The sequence below is a fragment of the Podarcis cretensis genome, assembly GCF_951804945.1.
Source record: "Podarcis cretensis genome assembly, chromosome: 5".
Classification (NCBI taxonomy): Eukaryota; Metazoa; Chordata; class Lepidosauria; order Squamata; family Lacertidae; genus Podarcis; species Podarcis cretensis.
This window is the reverse complement of record NC_137174.1, coordinates 73,369,093-73,384,316: the sequence shown is the minus strand read 5'-3', so window position 1 is coordinate 73,384,316 and position 15,224 is coordinate 73,369,093. Positions and strand designations below refer to the sequence as shown.

Here is a 15,224-nt window from a genome sequence, read left to right as displayed (position 1 = left end):
CTCCGCCCTCACAGGGCTGACTAGCGGGGGTCGAGGGGGGTGCATTGTGCGCGAGCGCCGTGGGAGCTTGGCGCGCTTTTTGAGCCCGTTGCTATGGCAGCAGGGCGTGAGGGGATAAGTCACCTGCTTCCCGTTGCCTCACAGTGGGTTTTTTTTGGGGGGGGGGGGCGGCGGTGTCGTAAGAGGAATTCGGAGAGGAAACCGCGCAAGAGGGTAAGGGAGGGGCTTGCATTGCGATCCTATGAACCATTATTGCGCCTAAGACGGAAGCTGCGGTGCGCGAGTCTGTATTATTGTGTTTTGTCCCCACAAACCCTTAGAGCCCTCTGGGTGACCTTGAGCCTGTCATTGTCTCGCAGCCTGCCCTACCTCACAAGGTTGTTGTGAGGGAGAGGGGGGAGGGTCTTGTTGTTCTCCACCTTGAGCTCCTTGGAGGGGAGATAAATGTAATACAGTAGTACCTCAGGTTACATACGCTTCAGGTTACAGACTCCGCTAACCCAGAAATAGTGCTTCAGGTTAAGAACTTTGTTTCAGGATAAGAACAGAAATCGTGCTCCAGCGGCGTGGCAGCAGCAGGAGGCCCCATTATCTAAAGTGGTGCTTCAGGTTAAGAACAGTTTCAGGTTAAGAATGGACCTCCAGAACGAATTAAGTACTTAAAGTACTTAACCCGAGGTACCCCTGTAATAATAAAACGAATTATGACTCCAAAGGCCCAGCTGACTTCAATGAGGCTTGCTCATGGAAGTAAGGTTGCAGTACTGTAAAGGTAAAGGGACCCCTGACCATTAGGTCCAGTCGTGGCTGACTCTGGGGTTGGGGCGCTCATCTCGCTTTATTGGCCGAGGGAGCCAGTGTACAGCTTCCGGTTCATGTGGCCAGCATGACTAAGCCGCTTCTGGCGAACCAGAGCAGCGCACGGAAACACCGTTTACCTTCCCGCCGGAGCAGTACCTATTTATCTACTTGCACTTTGACGTGCTTTCAAACTGCTAGGTTGGCAGGAGCAGAGACCAAGCAACAGGAGCTCACCCTGTCGCAGGGATTCAAACCACCGAGCTTCTGATTGGCAAGTCCTAGGCTCTGTGGTTTAACCCACAGTGCCACCCACGCCCCACCCGCAGTACTGTAGCATGATCCAAACCAGGAAAAAGCCCCCTTGAACTCGACAGCATGTGCTCACTAGGAAATGTGTAGGAAGGAGCGTAGCCCAGAGATACTTCAAATGGTGCAGACAGCTTTGTGGGTGTTTCTTAGAGAAGAGCTTCCCTCCTGCCATCACAACAGTGTGTGCAAAATTTTAGCAGATGATGCCTATTACATTCAAGGAATGATCAGGTGCTACGATTAAAGGTGTGGAGGTTTAAAAGTTGTGAAGAAGGAATGTCAGAAGTTGCATCTTCTGTATATTAGTGCTGGACAGGTGGGAAAGTAATCTTTAAGCAGTTTACAGGGATGCAATAAATCAGAATCATAAAGCGAATCTTTAAAAATGGCGACCCAAAGGAACCAAGGAATTATAGACCGATAAGCCTACTATCAGTGATAGGGAAAATCTACGCTAAGCACCTCTTATCTAAACTTCTTACCTGGATGAAAAATCTAAATTTACCAGGGAAAGAACAAATAGGTTTCTCCAAAGGTTGCTCTACTCTAGACCACTGTCTTACACTTATGCATCTGGTTGAAAAATACAGATCCCAAAGGCAATCTAAGATATACGCTGCTTTTGTAGATTTTCGTGGTGCATTCGACTCAATTGACCGCCCAAAGTTGTGGAGGAAACTCACAGAATTAAAAATTGATCAGCGCTTATTGATTCTAATGCAAAATCTACATTCTTCCAATACCTGTCAAGTCAAACTTAACACCAAAGGTCACCTCTCCTCAGACATCCCAAACTCGAAAGGGGTAAAACAAGGGTGTATTCTTGCCCCCTTTCTATTTAATTTATTTTTATCAGACTTGCCAGATTACCTTCAAAAAATAGAATCACATGCCCCTAAACTCAATCAGAAACCAGTTCCTCTCTTATTATACGCAGACGATGCTGTCTTACTATCACTAACGAGCTTGGGTCTGAAACGTCTTATATCTTCACTGATCCTTTACTGCGAATGTAACAAACTCTCTATAAATTATGAGAAGACAAAAATTTTGGTCTTCTCGAATGGTTGGAAATTAGAGAAATGGAAAATAAGAGGGCAAGAAATCCAACAAGTGAAAATCCATAGATATCTGGGAATCTTATTCCAGAGCAACTTAGGGTGGGCAACCCATCGCACAAATGCCATAAAACAGGCAAAGTGCATCTCATCAGCAGTTGCCCGTTTTTATTATCAGAAAGGTAATCAATTTATTCCTGCGGCCAATCAGATATTTCAAGCAAAAGTGCAATCCCAGATATTCTATGGTATCCCGCTATGGGTCCAAGCATATAACAGTGATATAAAAAAGATTCACTCCAGCTTTTTGAGACGTATTCTTGGACTCCCTCTTATGATCAAATATGAAACAATGTGTGCAGAAATAGGCATACACACAATGGAATACTGGGCATGGTCCACCTCAATAAAGTATTGGTTACGCTGCCATTTTCGCTGCCCTCCATCAAGTCTGCTCGCTGATTTGCTCAAAGACCCTTATAAATCAAGATGGTATCAGCACCTTGAAAAAAAAATTGAATCTTTAGGCATCGAGCTGGAGCTCCTGTACAATTCTAATGAGCAATATATTCTCCATAATATCCTAACTAGACTAAAGGATGTCGAGAGACAAAATATTATGGCAGCTGTAAACAAAATTTGCTCCCCCAGATTCTACGATTTAAATATCTTAGATTGCAGAGCCAATTACGTCTCTAAATTAATAATCCCAGCCCAACGTAGGGCTTTTATGCTGGCCCGTTTGAATGTTTTTCCCTCAGCATTTGTCTGGGGAAGATATCAAAACATTCCCAGAAGCAAGAGATTCTGCAGATGTTCTATGAATGTCCCGGACACTGTAGAGCATATCCTCTTTCATTGCCCATTGTACAGTACGCTCCGTCAACGCGTGCTGTCCCCCCTTTCGGGTGGTCTGGAACCCCAGCAAGCTGAATGTGTGGGACTCTACCTATCTGACGCTGACCAAAGGGTAACGGCGGGGGTAGCCGAGTTTTTGGCAGCAGTCCTCCAAGGAGCAGGTTAACAAGGAAAACCACTGATTCTATATGTATATATTTATATTTGTATGTAGCCAACTCCTGCCTTTTTATATATATCTCAAGGCTTTTATATGTTATTTTCCTTTTATGGTTTTACCTGCATAATGCCTAATAAAGGTTTGATAAGTAAGTAAGTATATTAGTGCTGGACAGGTGGGAAAGTAATCTTTAAGCAGTTTACAGGGATGCAATAAATCAGAATCATAAAGCGAAACTTCAGTTAAAATGCCTGTGAGCCATGCATCCAAGCTATCAGGGCCCACCAACAGCGACTCCCTCCAAAGATATTGGTGATTGGGCAGGAATATAAGGCAGTCCTTGAAGTATCCAGGACCTTGTAAATTAGTACAAGAGCTTTGAACCTGGCCTGGTAGTGTATTGGCAGCCAGTGCAAATTTTTTAGTATCAGAGTTATGTTCTGGCAATAGTCTGTCCTCATTAACAGCTGCAGCATTTTGTAACAGCTGGAATCCCCAGAACAGGCCCAAAGGTAGCACCACAACAGAGCACATTGCAATAATCAAGCATTGAGGTTATCAGTGGAATTGAAGTGTAGCAGCCCTTGCCCCACCCTAATTATTTAAATGCTCTTTATCGGGATCACAAAATTCCATATAGGATTTATTAATCTCCCCATCCCCAAGCACCTGTCAAAAACCTAGTTCCTCTAATTTCAGTTGTGACAACAAAACTCACAGCTGCCTCTACCAGTAGAAAGGGCATGATACTAACCATTACTATGCCTCCAAACAAAGGGGAATGAAACAGAAAAACCTCAAGCACACCAAAATCACTGGAAAGTATTGAGACTTTCTGTAGCTGCTGTGGGGTTATCTTACAAGAACAAAGTATTAGTTATCTCAGAAACAGTACTGTCTAAAAGAGAATTGATTTAACATATCTTTCTGCAGCTTTGGAGAAAATCAGCAAGTTTGCAGAGAAATACTTCTGCAAAAGAGCAGTGACCGTGTACTCTTTCCTTCAATTATCAATATTAATTAATCCTGATCAAATACCCAAATAAATATTGGTGGTAATCAGTGAACCTTCAAAGTATTCATATTGACAGTATGAACAAATTTATATACTGTGGGAAATATATGCAACAGTGAAAAAGGCCAAGTTGTTTAAAACGTGAAAAGAAAATTAACATTATAAGTAAACACAAATATGATACAGGTCAGAGTTTAATAAACCACCACATTTTCAAAGCATTCTTATGACTACCTGCTGTTTACCCTTTGAAGATGAATCTTTTATGCTTCAAAGTCAGGAAATAAGATACAATAGCAGAGGGTTTTTAAAATACTTTGGGGGATAAGAATGCTTGGCTTTTTGAATGGGTTTGTTTGTTTTGTTTGCATTGAAGAATGAGGTGTTCGTTTAAATGAAAAAATGCTTCTAGAGTGTTCTGATATGCACAATAGTATTGGTTTGTAATCACTTGCTGGTTCATTTAGGATTAATTCACACTAACCAGCAGAGGTGTTTGCTGGGAGCACATTGGTTTTGGCTCTGCAACCGTCATAAAGTGGGAAAGGAAGTGGTGGGTTTGTAAACATGCAGCAGAGACTTATTAGGAAGGTGCATCCATGGCTTCTCATTTGTCTACTCGATATCACCATGACTTTGCAGCAGATATGGGAAACCTATGACCCTCCAGATGTTGTTGGACTATCATCAGCTCCAGTCAACAAGATCAGAGAGGATTAATTCAATCCTTGGGTCATGCTGCAATCCAGCACTCACAGATTGGAAACCCAGAATGAGGCTGGTTGATGCCAACCCGCACCCTGCAGTACTGCATAATTTTTTTAGGCAGCACTAATTGCCAGACACAGGCAGACCAATCTTTGACAAAGAAATCAGCTGTTTTCCAATGGCATGCCACCTCTGATCGAGCTGCTGCCAGCAAGAAGATAATTAAATTTCTACATATTAGTTCTCCCTTTTGGATTTCTGGGATGGATAGTATAACCAGTGTTGGGCCAGGAATCTATAATATGCTCCTTTACACTTGAAATTAAGCTAAAGACGGAAAGCCAAATAATTAATCTACCATGCTTTCTCTTGTTACCCGAAACAGACATTGTCTGAGACCTTGGTTCTATAGACAAAGTTCTACATTGTGGGTTGTATGCAACAAGTGACTTCAGCAAACTTTTTTTAAAAAAACAGCAACACTTCATGCACAGCATATAATTATAAGCAGGCTTCACTTCTAGGCAGTCCTAAGTGGCTAGGTTTTGGCTAGGTTTTGTACTTTGGTACATGCATATTTACTGCTCGGAAATCTAAGACAATGAAGAAAGGCTGAAGGGAATGATTTTTCATTTAAATGGGAAAGAGAAGCCTAACAAGACATCTTCAGGAGGAGGAGGTAGTGAGTAAAAATACAAATCTTGTATATACCAATGATCCCTTACTGTATTTACAAGGAAAATGCCTTATATTCTGACATCCGTCCCTGGTAAAACTCTCTCCCAGTACTCAAATATAAAATAGGGACTCTAGCAGACCCCCTTTAAGATTTTGAGGGGGCCCATGGGAACAGTGATCAAATGATGTAGAGGGGGGATTAAGAGGTTCACTAATAACATCCATAAACCCCATCCCTTGACTCGCCCTCCAGTTTTAGCCAAATTATGGCTAAACACCACTCCCTGTTCAGGCATTGTTGAACGTTCATTTGTGGAGTTGCCTTATCATTCACTCTTGTCTTTAGCCCACAATACAGCATAAGCAATGTTATTGCAGGATATAAGTTTATTTGTTCATATAGAGTGGCTGGGGAAACCCAGCCAGATGGGCAGGGTATAAATAATAAATAAATTATTTATTATTATTAATATTATTATTTTCCAGTTTCTCTCCCATATTTGTTTATTTGTTGTATTTGTTATTTGCTTTTTTCACAAGGTGACCCAAAGCAACTTGCATTAAAACCACGTAAGGACATCCAACAAGCATTTAAAAACACAGAAAAAAACAGATCAGGACTTACTGATCCCACCCCACTAAGAGAGGCTACCCTTTGGATTAAGAGCCAAAAGCCCAGGTAAAGAGAAAAGTCTGCCTGGCACCCAAAAATTGATATGGATGCCAGTCATGCCTCTCTCAGGAGAGTGCCCTCCACAACTTAGGGGCCACCACTGAAAAGGCGCAATCTCATATTTCCACCCTCCAAACCTCCCATGGAAATGTACTTGTATAGCAACTTCTGAATCTTCTGGGAGTCGCAGGTAGGCAGAGTGCTTTGCACTCATGCCCAGCTTGCAGGCTTTCCACAGGCATCTTCTGACCACTGTGAGAACAGGATGTTGGACTAGATAGAGCATTGGCTTGGTCCAGCAGGCTTGTCTTGTGTTCTTCAAACATTAAAAGCTCTATATGCCTAAACCTACAAATCTCTCTCTTGCTCTCTTTCCGTGTGTGTGTGTGTGTGTGTGTGTGCGCACGCGCACATGTAGCAACATATGCACAATGGAGCTATTATTCATCTAAAAAGAATGTCTAAACAAAGGCCACAGTCCAGAGATAACATAAGACAATAAGGCAATAAGACAACAACTTTAAAGTTTTGTAGAGTTCTTTTTATAATCAAGCAGTATATTAATTTTATAAAATAAATATTGCAAATGAGTAGTACACCTGATAGCAGCAGCCTTTTGCCAATGACAGTGATCATTACCATCTACATCATATGACAGACTTGTGAACTTGACCCAGTGAGGAACATTAGACAGACACACACACTTATTTATCAGTTAATCACAAAATGTGAACCAGCATAAGCAAACAAAGCATCTTGGATAGTGTGCTCCATTCAAAAAAATACTTGATACAATATGAATCAGTTTTTATGCTTCCAGAAAATCCAGGGATTAGTGGTCAGCAAGCACACAACAGTGTCCAGAAGTATGATTTCAACCTAGTTTGGTTTTTTTTTACCAGGCTCTGCCTCTTGCTTCATTTCAAAAAGGAAAGTGTGACATCTTATTGAGTTTTTTGCTGTAAAAAAAAGAGAAAGAATAAATAGGTAAGCTAAATTTTTCCTTGCTTCCATACAGCTCTCCTGTCTTATATACCAAAACTGAAGAACCTGTGTCTTCTAGATATTAGTGGTGGAGACCCCTCAGCTTCCCTCACCATTGACTATACTGGCTGAAGCTGAAGACAGTTGGAGTCTAACATCATATGACATGATAGGATCCTCTAGCTGCCCTATATCTATAACGGTGCAATCCTAGGTTTGCCTGTCAGAAGTTAGTCCCACTCAGACTTACTCCCAGGCAAGTGTGCAAAGGATTCCAGCCTTAAGCTGCTGTTCCTTCCTATTGGAGAAGTGAAGAATGAAATGTTTCATTTTCACAGTGTGGCTCACCATCCTTAAGCACAACTGTGATATTATAGAAACCTCCCATAGTTAATATTCTGACAGGCAAACTTAGGATTGCACTGTTATAGGGCAGCTAGAGGATCCTATTATTTGCTTTGCCAGGGCAACCAATTCATCCCTCCTACTGACCTCAACAAGCGGAGCTGTTTCTTCACCCAAGGTTCTCTGGGATTTGCACAAGCTTTCAAGCCACCCTTAGTGTGAAATCTAGAAAGAGCAAAAACTATTATCAGTTTTAAAATAACATAAACAGTTACAGTCAGCAGAATAAAGCAGAAAGGTCACATCTTCTAAGATGACAAAATCAGCATGCTGTTGTGGGGGGACCTTTCTCCGCCCAATGTGTAGCACTGGGTTTGCTGCATACAGAGCCTATTACATGGCAGTCAATCACCATAGTATGGATTGAAGCTGTCGGCATTTTTTGTGTGTGTACAAACTAAGGTGGAAAGAGATCCTCCTGAAACCAACGAATGCACAAAAAATAGGGGAGGTGAAGAGGAATAGAGTTGTGTCATGCATTGTTAGTGACAGCATGAAATTTTAGTGCACTTTGCATGGAAAATGTGAGACAGGAATGCTCCCCTGAGATTCTCCTGCAAGCTTTGTTGCTTGACTGTTTTCAGTTGCATTCAGCTGGAAAGGCTTAAAAGCTACTAAGCGACAACAACTGAAGTTATGTACAGTGTAACTAAAGTTGCGTACACTACGGATAAGAAAGCAAAAATACTGATATCAAAAATAGACACTAAAAATAGCTCAGCTACAAGCTCTGACCTGGGTTATGAGAAATGCCAATTTTTGTACCGTCTTAGGTTTCTCAAGTTCTACAGGGTTTGAGAACTATGGGATCAAAATAATGTTTCATTGTGGCTGTTGGAAACACAGTATTTGAAGCATTTTGGAAACCTTTTTTGAGCTAAACTCCTGGATGATTGGGCATCATCCTTCATTGATACAAGTAATTGTTTCATTTTGTCAACTCACATGACAGCATTGATGTCACAGACTTCACTGGAAAGCTGTTCTGTGAATCCTTTGATAATCCGGCGAGGAAGAGGCGTCTTGGTATAGGAAAGACAGCAATCTTGGTTGCTTTGGGCTGGAGTGAGGAAGAAAAAATATACATTGATTAATTAATTTAATTCATTACTTGGGCTTTACCAGCAGGTCCCAGGGCAGATTACAAAATATATGTATATATTAAATTAGGCACAAAGTAACATTTTCATCTCTATCACTGCCTTTCCTAGTGCACATATTTTGGATCAGTTTGCTATCAGATAGCAAGCATTTCCAATAATGTTCTAGACTATTCTTCATTGTTGAGTGCCCAAAAGTTGGTGAACTAGTACAACATCCATCATCCTAAACCAGTTTAGCCAGTGGTCAGGGAAGATGGGAAAAGTATTCCAACAGCAGATGGAGACACAAGGTTGAAGTACACTATTCCGGACTAGTCTGTCTTTCCTTCTTTCCTTCCTTCCTTCCCTTCTTTCTTTTTAAGCCATTGGGAATCCTCCTATCTTCCATCTTAATTTTCAGGGCACATACTTCAGCATCACAAGGAGTCCTGGAGCAGGAGGTATCCAGAAACACCACTTACCTTCACACATTCCCAAGAGTAGCAGCAGACCCACCAGAACAGCTAAGGGCACATTCTTCATGTTGAAGCCAGTCATCATGATCACGCTGCTGCTTATGTGCATCAAAAGAATCTGACTTCAGATGTGAGTGAACTAGCTTCAGTCAGCTTATTTATAACACCTGCTTGAGATCTCTGGCAGTTCACCTAAGGGCGTTTGTTCCGCTTTGCAATTATGGGGATTTCCCTCTTACCTACTCTAGTTAGCTGATGTTATAGCATTGTTTGAGCGCTGGTTAATTAATATAGGGATGTATGTGCAGCCAAACAGAAGAGGGAATAGATTCTTTTTGTGGCATCACCATTCACTGACAAAACTCCTGAGGAGTGGTAGATGCAGGAAATTCCAAAATACTATTTCCCAAGTAGGAGGGGGGAAATCATGCACATTCTGTTAATTCCCTGGAATATCAAGTAGGTGTTAGGGAACTGTGGAGTTTCCCCTCCTCCTTTCCCCCATCATTTTTCTACATCATTTGCGTTGCCACAGCTGGGATACCAGAGACTGTCAGTGAATATTAGAAACCAATAAACAGTAGTATTCAGCTAATTTTGGGGATATGAAGGGAAAGTACAAGCTGCAGAACTGTGGTAGAGAAGGAATTAATGGGTTAGCTTATGCAAAACAGCGTGGCTGGGCTGGCATAGTGCAGAGCCATTAAGGAACCATGGGGAACCAGGTGATGCACCATTAAGGGTTGTTGACAATGCAAAAGAACCGTCCTTCAGCCCCCTCCCACTCCAAGGAAAATTTGTGCCTTTAGAAAATTTAAAGTTTGCTGGGAAAGAGTGGGGCAGAATTCAACGAGCTGCTGTGGAGGCAAGAAGCAGGAACAAAGAGATGGCACATAGGATGGCTCTGAATGCAGTGCCAGGTGATGGGGAAGGACTAGCTGCTCCTGAGGTGAGGATGCTGTAAATTCTGTACTCCATCTACACTCAGGTTGTAAATAAACCATATTTGACAGACACTGCCTTATTTTGCCTTGAAGAGACACAGACCCTTGTTCAGGGCCAAGACTCCTGGAATTTCGTGCACTGCTTGGCAGAGATTGGGGTGGCTTGTTAACACTGGTGTTAGAAGTGAGATCTGTGTTTCCTAGTGGAAAGGCCTAGGCGCAAAGTGTGTCTGACCTTTGTCTTCAGTGGCTTGAGAACAAAGGCAACTCTCTCCAAATGGCGATTTGCAACTGAATACCATGTGATCTAAGTTAGGCTCATAAAAGAGCCAGCTGAGATACATTACTAGTTAACTACCAACTTGTTAGGCACTTACTGGGAGCTCTTAGCTTCAATGGTAATTTCCTATGTTAAACCTTAAGCAACACACATACAGAATCATTTTCCATTTCAATGTACAATTAAACAATTATTGTTGTTGTTTAGTCGTGTCCAACTTTTCGTGACCCCATGGACCAGAGCACGCCAGGCACTCCTGTTTTCCACTGCCTCCCGCAGTTTGGTCAAACTCATGTTAGTAGCTTCATGAACACTGTCCAACCACCTCGTCCTCTGTTGTCCCCTTCTCCTTGTGCCCAACATCTTTACCAACATCAGCGTCTTTTCCAGGGAGTCTTCTCTTCTCAGTAGGTGGCTAAAGTATTGGAGCCTCAGCTTCAGGATCTGTCCTTCCAGTGAGCACTCAGGGCTGATTTCCTTCAGAATGGATAGGTTTGATCTTCTTGCAGTCCATGGGACTCTCAAGAGTCTCCTACAGCACCATAATTCAAAAGCATCAATTCTTTAGTGACCAGCCTTCTTTATGGTCCAGCTCTCACTTCCATTACATCACTACTGGGAAAACCATAGCTTTAACTATATGGACCTTTGTTGGCAAGGTGATGTCTCTGCTTTTTAAGATGCTGTCTAGGTTTGTCATCGCTTTTCTCCCAAGAAGCAGGTGTCTTTTAATTTCGTGACTGCTGTCACCATCTGCAGTGATCATGGAGCCCAAGAAAGTAAAATCTCTCACTGCCTCCATTTCTTCCCCTTCTATTTGCCAGGAGGTGATGGGAGCAGTGGCCATGATCTTAGTTTTTTTATGTAGAACTTCAGACCATATTTTGCACTCTCCTCTTTCACCCTCATTAAGAGGTTATTTAATTCCCCAAAACTTTCTGCCATCAAAGTTGTGTCATCTGCATATCTGAGGTTGTTGATATTTCTTCCGGCAATCTTAATTCTGGCTTGGGATTCTTCCAGTCCAGCCTTTCGCACGATGAATTCTGCATATAAGTTAAATAAGCAGGGAGACAATATACAGCCTTGTCATACTGCTTTCCCAATTTTGAACCAATCAGTTGTTCCATATCCAGTTCTAACTTTAGCTTCTTATCCCACATAGAGACAGATGAGGTGATCAGGCACTCCCATTTCTTTAAGAACTTGCCATAGTTTGCTGTGGTTGATGCAGTCAAAGGTTTTTGCGTAGTCAATGAAGCAGAAGTAGATGTTTTTCTGGAACTCTCTAGCTCTCTCCATAATCCAGCGCATGTTTGCAATTTGGTCTCTGGTTCCTCTGCCCCTTTGAAATCCAGCTTGCACTTCTGGGAGTTCTCAGTCCATATACTGCTTAAGCCTGCCTTGTAGAATTTTAAGCATAACCTTGCTTGCATGTGAAATGAACACAATTGTGTGGTGGTTGGAGCATTCTTTGGCACTGCCCTTCTTTGGGATTGGGATGTAACACGGATCTTCTCCTAATCTCTGGCCACTGCTGGGTTTTGTTTTTGTCCATGGAGTTTTCTTGGCAGGGATACTGGAGTGGCTTGCCGGTTCCTGCTCCAGGTGGATCACGTTTAGTCAAAACTCTCCACTATGACTTGTCCGTCTTGGATGGCCCTACATGGCATAGCTCATAGCTTCTCTGAGTTATTTAAGCCCCTTCGCTACAACAAGGCAGTGATCTAACATTATTGCCCTTCCCAATTCACAGTACATTTCAATGTTCCTTAATACGTATGTTTTAAACCATCTGTAAAATGAAAATAAGGTTGGAGCATAAGTGCGATGCTGCAATGCAGAAGGCTCCTTCATGGACTCCTGCATTATAGACTTCACTCAGTGGTGGGCAAACAAGTACAGCTCCCTCTGCAGAACTTAATGCCCAGGCAGATTAGTATGGGAAGTTGTATGGAGAGGCAGAGTGGTGTAGTGGTTAAGAGCGGTAGACTCGTAATCTGGGGAACTGGGTTTGTGTCTCCGCTCCTCCACATGCAGCTGCTGGGTGACCTTGGGCTAGTCACACTTCTCTGAAGTCTCTCAGCTCCACTCACCTCACAGAGTGTTTGTTGTGGGGGAGGAAGGGAAAGGAGAATGTTAGCCGCTTTGAGACTCCTTCGGGTAGTGATAAAGCGGGATATCAAATCCAAACTCTTCTTCCAGATATTTCGGGCTCAATTCATTTTGGGATTTATATGTCAGCATAAGCACCTTGAATCAGGCCTTGAAGATAATAGCCAACCAGTGCAGTTCTTTCAAAACTTGTGTTATATATCACTGTCCCACAGGTTCTACAAGCACCCTGAGTGCTGTACTTTGTACTAGTTGCAATCTCCAAACCCTCTTCAAGGACACCCTATGTAGAAGTTACCACAGTATGGATTACTGTGGTCAGATAATCTCTGTCCAGGAGTGGCCATAGCTGGTAAAACCGCCATAGCTAGGAAATAACACTCCTCACCACTGAAAATACCTGGGCGTCCAGTGACAGATGGTTCTAGGACTACCCAAGCTCCTACCCACTCCTTCAAGGGAAGTGCAAGCCCTTCTAAAATAAGAAGGAAGTTACAAATCAGTTATAACTTTGTTTAATTAAAAAATAAAAATCCCAACCCTGATTATGCCCTGAGATTATTGTTTCGGCAACCAAACAAGACTTGTACTCCAGGGAACTTCCATCTTATGCTACAAGATTGTCAGGGCGTGGAGTGTTCGTTTGGAAACCCCCAGTGTAAATAAATGCAAACCAAGGCAGAATATTCCATTCAATCACCCAGGGTTCTTTTTTATTTAATCCCCCTAGTTATAAAGGGAAGAACAGGTGGAGAGAAGTTCACCTTTTCCTCAGCCTCTCATAGAAATCCAACTTCCCCTTTCTTCAACCAAGCTACCCCATGGTTCCAAAGATCCCCTGCACCTTTTTTCATAACAAAAGCACACATACATTGATTGCACTCACACAGTTGACATTACTTTGGCCCAGAGAGACAACTATGTGCATTATTCAGATTTTAACTGATTTGTTCAGACATTCTCTATTTTCAAACTTTAAGTACCTAGACCTTCCAAATTAGTCACCTCTTAGATCTGCTATAATATGGATATTCCAGTCTCCTCTCAGAAGCCACAGAAGAACAAAGGCTAAACAAGAAGCTTAAGCTTCTTGTCAAATTTAGGGCTTGAGATCTATTGGTGTTTTGGCCCTCACTACTAGACAAACAGTGGGACGCAGGTGGCGCTGTGGGTTAAAGCCTCAGCGCCTAGGGCTTGCCGATCGAAAGGTCGGCGGTTCGAATCCCTGCGGCAGGGTGCGCTCCCGCTGCTCGGTCCCAGCGCCTGCCAACCTAGCAGTTCGAAAGCACCTCCGGGTGCAAGTAGATAAATAGGGACCGCTTACCAGCGGGAAGGTAAACGGCATTTCCGTGTGCGGCTCTGGCTCTGGCTCTGGCTCTGGCCAGAGCAGCGATGTCACGCTGGCCACGTGACCCAGAAGTGTCTCCGGACAGCGCTGGCCCCTGGCCTCTTAAGTGAGATGGGCGCACAACCCCAGAGTCTGTCAAGACTGGCCCGTACGGGCAGGGGTACCTTTACCTTTACCTTACTAGACAAACAACTCAGACTCTCAGCTCAATTTCTGCCAAAGGCTTTAATGCGTAAATCAGAACTGCACATAGGCAAGGTACATGGCTAAGTGCAAGTTAGGACGTTCATCCAATGAGTTACACACCCCTTGAACCTTTCTTTTGAAGAACAGGGCAAGCACAACTTCTAGCACAGCAAACAGCCATAGTCCCAGGACTAGTCATGTAAATGGGCACTCCTTCAAGTGAGTTTGGCCATGTTCTCGACAATGGGCATGCCAGCTCAGCTTCCAGTTTACTCTCAATCACTTCCCTGGTTCCACACTGACTGGAGGAGGTATGTGGTTTGGAGTATCCAATGACACAGGGGCAGAGCACTCCTCTGTCAATCTGCTTGGTCCCTCCTCTGGGCCCAGCTCTCCACCCACTGGACTACTGGCCATCTTCCTGGACTCACACATTTCTTGGCATCCCAGTTTCACATTCCCCCTAGGAACCTTCCCATGGTCATCCAGTGTTGGCTCCCTAAGCTCCCATTCCTCCTCAGGATATGATCATCCCCTCCATGATATCTCCACAGAGCTCCTGGCAATATTTATTATCATTATTATTATTAGTAGTAGTAGTAGTATTAATCCAATGTAGCTCTAAGTAACTTGTTCTGTCAGTACAAAGATTTATCCTTGAGCAGCTGAATTTTCCTCCTCTCCTCTACCCATGCACCCCTAACTCTGTTCAGGGGGACAGACTGTTCTTCAAACCCTTTAGAACAGATTTGAGCAGGGTGAAGTGGGCACAAGGGGGAAGTGGGAACATCCCATTGCACAAGCATACATCACTGTGCTGATGAGACAGACTTGTTGAATACCGTCCATTGTTATCTCTGTGGGAAATATATTTTATATTTGATTACACAATTGCAAAGGGTTTCTTATCATTACTGATTTCCTTTTCATTACATGACCTTACAGGTGCTTTACTATCTTGAATGGTTTATTTGTGAACATTTTTGGCGGCAGCACAGAAGACTTGAAGCCACAGGCTAAAGTCAACTGATTCCTCTGATTCTGGAGTAGGTCAGATGTACAGCTTGTATAAAATTGGCCAGGCTCCATTTCTCTCCACCCACAAAAAGGTGGGGGATTTTTTTTGTTTTGCCTAATGAAAGGA

General features: G+C 43.0%; 2 protein-coding genes across 2 annotated transcripts in view; one reads left to right on the top strand and one right to left on the bottom strand.

Annotated features, from left to right (window-relative positions):
- Positions 1-83: 83 nt before the first annotated feature.
- Positions 84-15,224, top strand: part of SLC19A3 (solute carrier family 19 member 3) — a 45,025-nt gene continuing 29,884 nt past the window's right edge. The window contains exon 1 of the mRNA XM_079978542.1: positions 84-213. The gene's annotated coding sequence lies outside the window, so the exon portion shown is untranslated. The remainder of the gene's footprint in view (positions 214-15,224) is intronic.
- On the bottom strand, positions 6,780-10,775 carry CCL20 (C-C motif chemokine ligand 20). The gene is made up of 4 exons (XM_079978545.1): positions 9,214-10,775; positions 8,595-8,709; positions 7,737-7,814; positions 6,780-7,219 (listed from the first exon to the last, which is right to left on the bottom strand). The coding sequence occupies exons 1-4, from the start codon at positions 9,314-9,316 to the stop codon at positions 7,183-7,185; spliced, it is 333 nt and encodes a 110-aa protein (XP_079834671.1). The 5' UTR covers positions 9,317-10,775; the 3' UTR covers positions 6,780-7,182.

Bases quoted from the DNA above. Each gene is read 5' to 3' on its own strand.
- CCL20 (XM_079978545.1), bottom strand. From the start codon at position 9,316: ATGCACATAAGCAGCAGCGTGATCATGATGACTGGCTTCAACATGAAG. The intron at 8,710-9,213 runs GTAAGTGGTGTT...TCCTCACTCCAG, and splicing joins ACTCTTGGGAATGTGTGAAG to CCCAAAGCAACCAAGATTGC. The intron at 7,815-8,594 runs GTGAGTTGACAA...TGCTCTTTCTAG, and splicing joins TGTGACATCAATGCTGTCAT to ATTTCACACTAAGGGTGGCT.